The sequence below is a fragment of the Pagrus pagrus genome (genome assembly GCF_965226575.1).
Source record: "Pagrus pagrus genome assembly, chromosome: 7".
Classification (NCBI taxonomy): Eukaryota; Metazoa; Chordata; class Actinopteri; order Spariformes; family Sparidae; genus Pagrus; species Pagrus pagrus.
The window spans coordinates 25994122-26004929 of NC_140191.1; the positions used below are offsets into that span (position 1 = coordinate 25994122).

The 10808-nt window shown below is 44.3% G+C and overlaps 1 protein-coding gene across 1 annotated transcript; it reads right to left on the minus strand.

Moving 5' to 3' along the window:
- Positions 1-5103: 5103 nt before the first annotated feature.
- tent5aa (terminal nucleotidyltransferase 5Aa) lies at positions 5104-10104 on the minus strand. Its single transcript, XM_084358692.1, has 2 exons — positions 8951-10104; positions 5104-8490 (listed from the first exon to the last, which is right to left on the minus strand). The coding sequence occupies exons 1-2, from the start codon at positions 9374-9376 to the stop codon at positions 7711-7713; spliced, it is 1206 nt and encodes a 401-aa protein (XP_084214818.1). The 5' UTR covers positions 9377-10104; the 3' UTR covers positions 5104-7710.
- Positions 10105-10808: the final 704 nt, after the last annotated feature.

A 10808-nucleotide genomic window follows, 5' to 3' on the forward strand; every position in this document is an offset into this window, starting at 1 on the left:
CCGAAAAGATGTTTGCAGCGAGCCTTCAGTGTGCACTCTGTTTGTAAGTTTCCAATTCAACACAACTTTATTCATCCCTGTAGGGGCAATTGAGTCAAGAATAAAATCATTTTAAAACTCAAGTTTTACACTTAAAATAAATTCTGAATGAACAAAATATCGACATATCACCTTATAAAGATGCTATGACTAACGTGTGGCAAATATCAAATGTGCATATCCAGTCTACACAGAGGAACATTAGCATTCATCTGGATTCATGTTTCTAGCCATCTGACAAATGTGGCAACATCCAATATTCATTCTCCTTTTAGCATTCTTTTTGCCGACGCCTGAGAAAACGATTGGGCTATTTAGCTGCTAAATGCTCTACTGTGTTCACCAGCTAGCTGCTACCTTTGCTATCTTTGGTGCTGGACAGGCAGTGTACCAACCAAAAACAGCAAAGCCATGGTCCAAAGACAAAACAATAAGCTGAAAAATGCTGGTCTGGCTCAGCGAATGCAGACTTTTCGTATAGGTCTGCCATTTGCCCACTATTTCAGTCGGCATTCTTCTTCCAATTTGCAATCAGCATGTCGGCGTTTTCAAAAAAATCCTCATGTCTACCTCATTGGGGCGGCTGTAGCTCAGGAGGTAGAGCGGGTCGTCTAGTAATCGGAAGGTCACTGGTTCGAATCCCGGCTCCCCCTAGTTACATGCTGAAGTATCCCTGAGCAAGATACTGAACCCCAAATTGCTCCTGATGAGCAGCTGGCGCCTTGCATGGCAGCCTCCGGCATCAGCGTATGAATGTGTGTGTGAATGGGTGAATGTGGCATGTGTTGTAAAGCACTTTGAGCTGTCCGAGAGGACTGGAAAAGCGCTATATAAATGCAGACCATTTACCATTTACATGAAACAATAACCAGGAGCTAACAACCTAAACAGTGAAAATGGCAAATTAGCCTCACAGCAACTCGGTCGCTAACTGTAGAACTGTAAACAAGTTAGCAGCTGTTACCGTTTCCTTTGTAAAGATTTCGCTATTTTAACGCCAGGGCTCGCCTCCCAACATAGAGAAATAAAAAGCCACAGCATTTTTTCCCCCAATAGAGTGCTAAAGCAATGGCGTATTTTTGTATTTGCTAACCCGAAAGTTGGCAACGCCCTGGTTCCCTCATCAAAAAGCCAATGGGATTTTTGAATTGGATTTTGGAATATCGCCAATAATAAACTCTGTGGCAAACACAAGTTTATGATACTTACACATTTTGTTCAGCACAGATTGTTTCACCACTTTTGTGATTTTGTGACACTTTTTATGTCAGTAGTTTGCAACTAAAGTCAGCCTGTAAGGACAGACTTGTGAGTAGATGCATGTTTAATGTCCCTGACAACTTGTGTAGTCTCGTTTAGCCACTTGTTGGCAACCACCATTTCTAAGAAACATAGCGCTTTATAATTCAATTGTGGGACATTTAATGATGTATTTTATGTCGTAGAACAAAACGTGTAAATATCTTTAGCCTGCGGTAACCACTGACCGTCCTTCAGGCCTTTAACTGAAAGCAAATTTAAAAATCTCATTCTGTATACTCTGAGACAAGGGAGCCAGATGTCCAAAAGTGCTAACCGATTTCTGGATTTTAGGACTACAAACTACTCCGCTCTATATAATGGGTGCAGCCACAGGTCTGGCTGCTTTAGGCCAGAAAGACGCTAAAAAGCTCTGATTATCTGTGGGTTAGTCATTAATAATGGCACCTTTTACATTACACATGTTAACATAAAAACATTATATATTTAGGTTTATCAGGACATCATAGACATTGGTTGTAGCTGTTTGATTTCCTGGGCGAACCTCACAGTCTACCGATACCCACACATATTCACACAGCCTGGTATAGAGCACGACATATTATTGTTAATACAGGCCAAATATCTCCCAGCCAGTCATTCAGACAAATACATCAGCCTGAAGAGCCTGAGAGGAATGTGATGGATCTGCTGATGAAAGTGAGTTAAGTGTTTGAGCCAGGTTGTTGTTTTGAGGTGTGATGAGAGCGGGGGGCCCAGGCCGGTTCAGAACCATGTTGTTTGACTAAGAACAGTAGTGTGTTGTAGGTCCAGCTGTCTGTGACCTGCAGCTGACTCTTAATCTTCCTCATGGCTGTTAACATGCATGATGAATGTTTCCTTACTGTTTGTACAAACTCACCCCTCTGGAATTTGTTTACAAGCCCAGCTTGATGTTGGAGGGAGGTGGAGGGGGGGCTCTGCTCTCATGCAGCCTGCTCACTGTTATCCCACACTCTTAAAAATCAAATGTTGAAATGTTCTAGTTGCTGCGATTTGGAGACAAAGCCACATTGTAAATCAAAACATGAGTTAGCTTGGCCACGGTCGCCGCTCCTCACCAGCAGGACTGGACTCCAAACCGAGCCGATGCGGCAGTCAGTTCGGCGAAGCCGCTCTCCAAATGGTTCCCGCTTATTCCATAAAAACTTTCATCTGGAAAAAATTCCTCACAGCAATAGAGAGGAAAAAAGGAGAGAGATCCCATGAAGCCGGCCATTCTCCAATCCTTGTGGTGGAAAAGCCATTAGAGCGCAGCTGAGGGACGGGGAACTGGAGGATGACTGACAAGTGTCTTAACCTTTATTCAAAAGGTAAACAGGTTAGTTTAGAGACATCCTCTGGTACATTATTGTATGAATTCACTCTGAAACTGACTTAAGCTATCACCCTCTGCCTGCGAGCGGCTGCGGTGAGAGTCTTTCACAACTCACTCGTTAAACTTTAAATCAAAGCTCCCCTAAATTAAAAGGGTTATTTCATTTGATGCTGCATCTCAAATTAAGGACCTGAGATTTAAGGCCCTTTGGCGCCGTTGTTACATCAATCTGACTTCTTTAGAGCAAACCACAACTGAGAAGGGTTCTTCACAAGGGATTAAGTCAAATCATTCTTGAAATTAAGACAGACTAGAAGCACCAGCAAGTATGAGACAATGATGGTACGCAGATAAGTATTCCCGCTCGCTGCTGGTGAAGGTGATGGGCTGATGTTGCAACATCTTTTATGTTAGTTTTAGGCTATATATCGATGACATCTAGCGCCTGGCTCCCATACACAAATGCCAAGGTCTAGCACTGATGATCGTTCCACTAAATACTGTATGGAGGTTGCACATGGGTACCAGAGAAGCGCTCATTCTGACTTTTAAACTCACCACCACACCACACCAGTGTAAGTTATAATCACAGAAATGACTTGATAAAATTAAAATTACGTATTTTAGCAAACAGTTGCAACTTGGGCATTGTATTTTTAGCCACCTGATGAATGTCAGTCCAATATTCACTCTACTTCTAGCTCTGTTTTTGGTCTCAACCAGCTGTTTTGCCGAGAACAGCCACCTTCTGACGACTGAACCAAAACAGAAAAGTTGAGGGCCTCGAGAGCAACTGCCCAGATGTAGACTGTTTCAGTCGGCATTCTTCTCCCCTTCTGCTGTCTGCATGAAAGCGTTTTCAAGTCGTTTCTACGTAAAACAACAGCTACCTCCGAGCAACCAACCTAAACACTGACAATGACAAGTTAGCCTAACGCTAGCTTGCTGTTGCCTTTTCAGCTGCCAGTTGATGAGACCAGTGAGACTGAGCTACAATAGTAAAGTTGGGCATCCGAAAACCAAACAATGAGCTGTAAGAGGCTAAAAACACCTTGTTCAGCTGAGGAAAACTGTAGAGCCACACAATGACTATTTGTGTGTTCATCATGCCGAGCGACATCCTTCACATTAAACGTGGTAATTTGAGCCACCATGATATCAAAATATTGATTACTGCAGCTTTAAAGTGTAAACCTGAAGAACTGAACAAAAGCAACTTACAGTGATTCAGTCTTTCTTGATTGCTTTCTAGTTTGCTCAGTGATGCAGGCACTAATGGCTGGAAGTTACTGTATAATGTGATAATAATGATGACGCAGAAGGCTTTTTTATTTTTTATGAGAAAATGTACTCATCATGATGTGAGATAATAAAGAAACAAATGTGTCTTTAAATGCCAGAAATGGGTGTCATTCCTGCATCTGGGCGGTGCTGAAGGTAAAAGTTCAGTCATCATGTGATGAGTTGACAGGATAGGTTCACATTTGTCATGACGCAGTGCTCATGACGAAACCCACAGCTCTTATTCTGTGCAAAAACACATTTGAAAGTTCAGCTGAGGATAATATGGGGCTTCAGATCAAGTCAACCAAACGTCCTAACTTTCACTGCACATACAGGCTCGCTCGTATTGTTTCAAAGTAACTGTGAACCTATCCTTTATGTTTAGACACTGAGTTTGAGCCTAACCAATAGAACTGTTTCTGCTTGTATGTGTCTGACTGCTCAGCCTCGACCTGTCAGTCATTCCTCCACTGGCTCAGATTAATGAGCTGCAAATGCGCTTAAGTGAAGGAGATAATATCCTTATCATGTCTGCTATTTATAGTGTAGGTATCGTGAGTCATCTCTTATTCATTGTGTGTTTTCTTCTCCATATCCCTCTGTATCTAGGACAGTCTGTCATGTGACCGGTGTCACAGTCAGCTCTGTTGTGGGGAGTTTTATTTCAGCCTGACAACCATGAGACAGTTGGACTCTGGTCTCTGTGGGCCTTAGCGCTGATCGTCATTGCATTGCTGTCGGTGTATGGGGGGGCTGTTAACAGCGAGAATTTGATGAGCAGGCAAAGATATTCATTCTACAAAAGCGTCGAAGTCTCTTTTTTGGGTGGATGCAAATCCCCTCACATTCAACAACAGCTCTTTCTGGCAGCAGCGGGCCAGTTCTGGACGGGTTTCTGGCTGGGCCTGTTGGGCCCGGCAGGCCATGGCAGGGATTTGCCTCTGTGAGTGAGCGAGCGAGCAGGGAACCCATGTGAAAGCCACTGAATGGCTAACGTCAGTGAAAAGAGACGCTCTAACTCTCCTCTGAAAAAAAAGAAATCTGAAGTTAATCGACGAATGAGCCATTTCTCATGTCTGGCAGTTGGACACCGTCTGGACTCAAACAGGGCTCTAAACTTGATTTAGACTCACATTAAAAAAAAACGAAAGAAATCACAAATCTGGTTTTCAGATATTTTTATTGATGAAAACATCTTCAACCTTTTGACCCATTGGACACATAACATAATATAGCAAAAAAGCTATTGAGAACATATCCTCTGAAGCCCGATCACAGATTCAAAAGCACTGCAGCACTGGCAGTGTGTGATACATTTATAAAAATAACAATCATAAAAAATATACATACAAGACGAGGATCTTTTTCTTTCTTTTCCAAAGTGTGATTTTGTAAAAGACTGCATGGACAGAAACAGATATTTGAGACGACGCGTACGAGACAATGCAGTAACCCACAATCTCTAACCGATAGGCACGATCACTAACTGACAGGCAGACTGGAGCTAGCTAGCTAGTCAGCTGTTAGGACTTCACTGAGTATAAAAGGACAATACATTGCCTGCACAATCCAAAGGATACCATCGACATGGACAGTCACTGAGAAGAAGAAGCAAGAGCGAGATCGAGGTTAAGAAAAAAGCTGATGAAGTAAAAGTTGATGCTGGTCTTCTGGGCCTAACCTACCATTTTATTCTGCTTAAAATCATTTCCTTTGTCTATCTGCCATCAGGAAAGGCTGCGGTGTCGTTAGCGAGGAGTAAGTGAGTTGGCAAAGCTGAAGCATGTTATCATACATATTACACAGTTCTTAAAAAAAAAAAAAAATGGTGCGGAATGAAGCGTAAAAACCTTTAATAAAGCATCAACGAGCAACCTCACGAACGAAACAATAAACTTAAAGTCTCCTGAGGCTGGTGTGAATGCATGCAGGGTTTCTTCAGCTTCCACTCGTTTGAGCAACAATCAGGTGATTAAAACAGAAGCGCGAATGCTGATATCAGAATGTTTTAGTCCCCCTGAAAAAGTGGGGAGAGCCGCAGCACTGTCCTTTAAGTTTTAGTCTGACCTTAACAGAGACAGATTGTACAGTAAAGTATGGCAGCCCTGGAGAGATAAACCCCATCACCAGCTGCACCCATCTCTCCAGGACGACTCACTCTCCCTCATGCCTTCTTTTTTTTTTTTTTTTTTTAAAAGCACTAGATTTTCCTTTCTCTCCCTTTTTTTCCCTCCTCCCCTATCAGCGCAGCACCTTTTTTTTTTCTTTTCTTTTCTTTTCTTTTTCTTTTTTTTACCTACGTCAACACATCGCCTCAATCAAACTTCAGGGCTATCAGAGGAGCCACCAAAATGTTTGGCACAACATCGTCTGAGCCCTGAACAGAGCGTCTGCAGCCCCAACCCCAGCTAAGTTCAAGCTCTTCAGCAGCAGCTGAGGAATTCCCTGCCAGGGTGCTACAGCAAATAGTGTCTCATCATCTGAGGTGTCTCGGTAAATACCCTTCCACTGTAGGAGGAAGCACACACCGGCTCTGTGTCGGGCCTCTCTCTCTCTCTGAATGCACCCTCTCCCCTCTCTGCCTCTTATCTACTTCTTGTTTTATGTTTTTTTTTTCCTCTCAGATGAGAGAAATGAAGCACCACTGTACAAAATATACAGTAAATTTTGTGTGTGTGACCGTTTTTTTTTTCTCTGTTGCTGATGATCTAAAGATGCTTGTCCTCCTTTCTCCTCACAAATAATCAATACCAGTATTCATTTGGAACAAAAGATCAAATGTGTTGGCTCCAAATACCAAAAATGTGAATCTTGCAGCAAATCGTCAATCACACATTCGACCGCTACTTGGCTGCAAAATCCACACAAGGGCTCTTTTTCGTCCAAACAAACACAGACTGTGCATGGTTTTCGTGTATACATTCACAAGCCTCTGGGGTGCTGTTGTCGTGTGTATAAACAGAGTGGGGCTGATTCACAAAAAAACGTACATCCTGCTCGTTCTTGTCTCTGCCCGCTGAGAGGCAATAGGCACTTTAAAACACACATTATGTTCACATATACAAATAGACATAGCTTCATATGTTGTTTATTTTTTTTTTTTTTTAACCCCATCAAAATTGGGTTTTAATGTTAGAAACAATCAAAAAAAACAAATCTTTGGTCTGTAAACAACCATAATTATATCCAAATGCACGGCGGAGATGCCAGTTTGTTATCCAAACTAGTTTCACCTCACCTCAGTTCAGCTGATGTAAGAACAGAGCGTAGGCACACACCTCTGATTTCACCTAGAGTGTGCGTGTGTGTGAGTGTGTGTGTGTGAGTGTGTGTGTGGAGTAGCTGTCAACTTCAACCGATGCAGCTGTTTGGTCTGCAGCTGAAACGTGCTGGCTAATCAGTTCTCTACAGATTCAGTCGGTCTGGATGACAGTTCTGCTGCTTGCATTCAAGGCCGTGACACATTTGCATTTAGCCTTTATTTCCAAGCTACCCAAATTAGTCTTTTTTCCAAACCTGGCTGGCCTGGGCAGGATCAGAAGACGTTGGCATTTTAACAACATGTGAGATATTTCACATCGACACACATACTTGAAGTGAAAGCCAACCGTTCATACTCTCGGCGTATGAACAAAAACACAAGCTTTTAAAAAGAAGCCTCCTTTTTCCGTCAGCTGTCAAACACTGGGCAGGCTTGAGGCGGCCAATGCGCCGCTCACTCCTGTTTAAACAAAGCAGACTCTCTCCCTCCTCCTCTCCTCGGGCCTGACTCAGTTACAGGGCAGCCAGGTGGAGTATGCAGGCTGCTGGCAGGCAAACACCGGCTGTACCTGGGCTATGTAGTAGTTACTGAAGTTACCATCTGCCACATAAGGAGCAGGTTGGTAGTAACATGTAACATTAGCCACGTTGGGGATGACGTTCTGCTCGGCCAGGACTCGCACCGCCAGCATGGCTATGAGCCCTAAGGTCTGCCGCCTCTCGTGTCCCATCAGGCACACCGTACTCTCGTTGACCACTCCGTGCAGGGTCATCAGGTAGTCGTACTTGCGGTCCTCCAGGCCCACAAAGTGGTTTTGAAGGTAGGACTCCAGCTTGCGCTGCTGCTCACCGATGTCAGGGAAGTCAATGAAGAAGCGTGAGCACATGTAGCGCTGCAGGGACTTCATCTCTGACTCGGAGGCGGCCCGGAAACCCCTCACCAGCAGGTGACAGTACTTCAGCAGGCCCCCGCCTCGGATCTCCTCTGGGTTCCGGGTGCAGATGATCTTGTGGCGTAGGTGGTCCAGGGCCTCGCCGAAGTCCCCGTACACGCTCTCGCCCATGATGGTGGGGTGGAAGGTCTCGGCCATCGGGTTCTCTGAGCACTCGTAGAAGAGCAGCAGGGAGTCCAGTTTGATCTGAAAGGAGTCCACGCTGAACTCGAACTGCCTCCGGAGAGAGTCCACGAACTTCAGCTCCACGTTCTTCCCCCTGTTGTTGGAGAGGGAGATGAGGCTCCAGCGGTCTGAGTCATTACACACCTTCACCATCTTCTGCACATAGGCTTCCTGTGTGTGTGTGTGTGTGTGTGTGTGTGTGTGTGAGGAGGAGAAGAGGAGAAAACATTAAGTAGGCAGCCTTAAAAGTACAATCAAGAGATATTTACATGCACATTCAGGCCTGATTTTGCATTGTGCAACAAGGTTAACTGTTAATAAACATATGCACAAAAACAACCACATCTATCTGTGTTATAAATCTTGTGTTATTAATTGCACTGACCCTCATATTAAAGACCATAGATGTACTTGGATGTGGGATCTAGGTGGCTGAGCTCAATATCCTCTCCAAATTGGTTTAACTCAATCCTCTTAGCTACAAAAAACCAACATTTCACTCTCACTAAACTAATCTAATTGTATATTAAGCTTCACATAATGGCCCATAAGCCGAACTGGCACAAATACAATTAAATATTATCTAGAATTAAATAACAGAAGCAGGAGAAAACAAGTAAAAACAAATTACCTTTAACGTTAACGGCGTTATTTTCTCTTTATTCACACAGTCGGGTAAAAAGTCCAGGAGACAGTCCAAAACTATGTCCTTCACAGTCTGGAAATCACTTTCACCTTTCATATCTGCGCAGAATATGAGGTCAAGGTCCTTAAAGCCCAGTCCGCTGTCCTCGTGCAGAATGTGACTGGCTGCGGAGCCGTTTAACCGCACGTCCCGGACGTGGATCTGTTTCTCCTCCATCCGACTCCGCACCACCTTGACGATCTGCCGCGGCTGCATCTCCAGGGTGGGGAAGTTCCCCCGGCCGTGGATCGGGATGGTCTCCGTCAGGATGGCGTCCAGCCGCTGCACTTGCTCCCAGCTGAGGACGCTCACGTTGCTGCCTTCTGTGTCTGACACGCAGCTGGCGCTGGAGCCACTGTCGTCCTCTGACATGGTGAAGCGTGAAAAAAGTCCTCAAAAATGGAAATAAAGCTACAAAATAAATAATAGGAACAGATGAGCTGTCGCGTCTTTACGCGTTCGGTCTAGTTTGGAGACTAAAAGTTCATCCAGAGCGGGATTCTGTGTAAAAAGTGGTCTGTAAACATATAATAAAATTAAAAAAATATATAAAAGACCACAAGGCAGAAAGTGAATTACAGTCACAGTTTGCGCAATAAGCCTGTGGTTGGAGGTCCAGTGGCGCAGCAGTTGAGCTGGTGGTTGTGTGGAGGAAGAAGTGCAGCCCGTCAACAGAAGCGTGTAGAAAATGAGTCCTAACTTTCTCCTCTCTTTCTCTTTCTCTGTCCTTTTAAAACATTTGCCCCGGTGCGGCCGTCAGTGCGTCCGAGCGCTGCGCATCAGTCTTTGAAGGTCGCTGATGATCCAAGAGGGGGTTTGCTTTTCCGGCTGTGACTCCATCGCCCAAAGGCACGCCTATGATTTTATGAAATTTGCATGAATAAGCTGCTCCTCAAGTCGCACTTCTTTGGCACCATCGACGGTCAACCCCTCAGAGGAATCTTGTGGATTTTTACGCACAGCTCTTACATATCTTTTAATTTTCTCCTCGGCTCTGCCAACAAATAATCCCGTTAATACAGTTTGAATGTGCTCAGGAAATCCAGCTCGCTCTCCCTGACTTTGTTTAGTTCAACATATTTTCCCCACTTGTGCAGAAGTTAACCGTTACCTGCCCACTTGACACGCCGCGTCCTTGTGCACCAGTCAGGTCCGGAGTCTGAAGATGTCAGCTGTGCTTCACCCCGCCCCCCTCTGACAGTCCGCTGCTCGGTGAAAAAAGCCTGCTCAACATGCTCAACGCTGTAAGACTCCGCAGACTGCGTTCATGATATATTCATAATGCTTTTAATTTGAAGACCTTGATGTGCTCGTTTAAAAAAATATATTCTGTATAAAACTGCTCAAAATGATAATCAATGCGCATGAATTCATTTATGAATTACAACCTGCTGAAGGTCAGGTCCTCCTATAACCAAATGTTACATTTTGAAAGGAGAGGAAAAAGACACAAATCACATGGAATATAAAAGTTTTGTTCCAGTCTGTCTGATTCAACTGGTGCTGATCTGCATACGAAGCTCGCTTGATGTTGCCATGTCGCCCTCTGTGGGCCAGTTCAGGGACTATTTTCTTTAAAAAAATGTCACAAGAAAACACTGTGATAAACATTAAACGTGCGCCAAAATAGCCATCCAGGATGTTGTACTTTTGCTGTTTAAATCAGACAGGAAATATTGTCTCTGAAATCCGGTAAGCCTGTTACCCCCAGACCACTAACACCTTCGGGTCAATCTCTGCCGGCTCTCGCTCATAGGCTACCCTCAGCTTCTGACGCTGTATGTCCACTCTGAGCTTGGGAAAA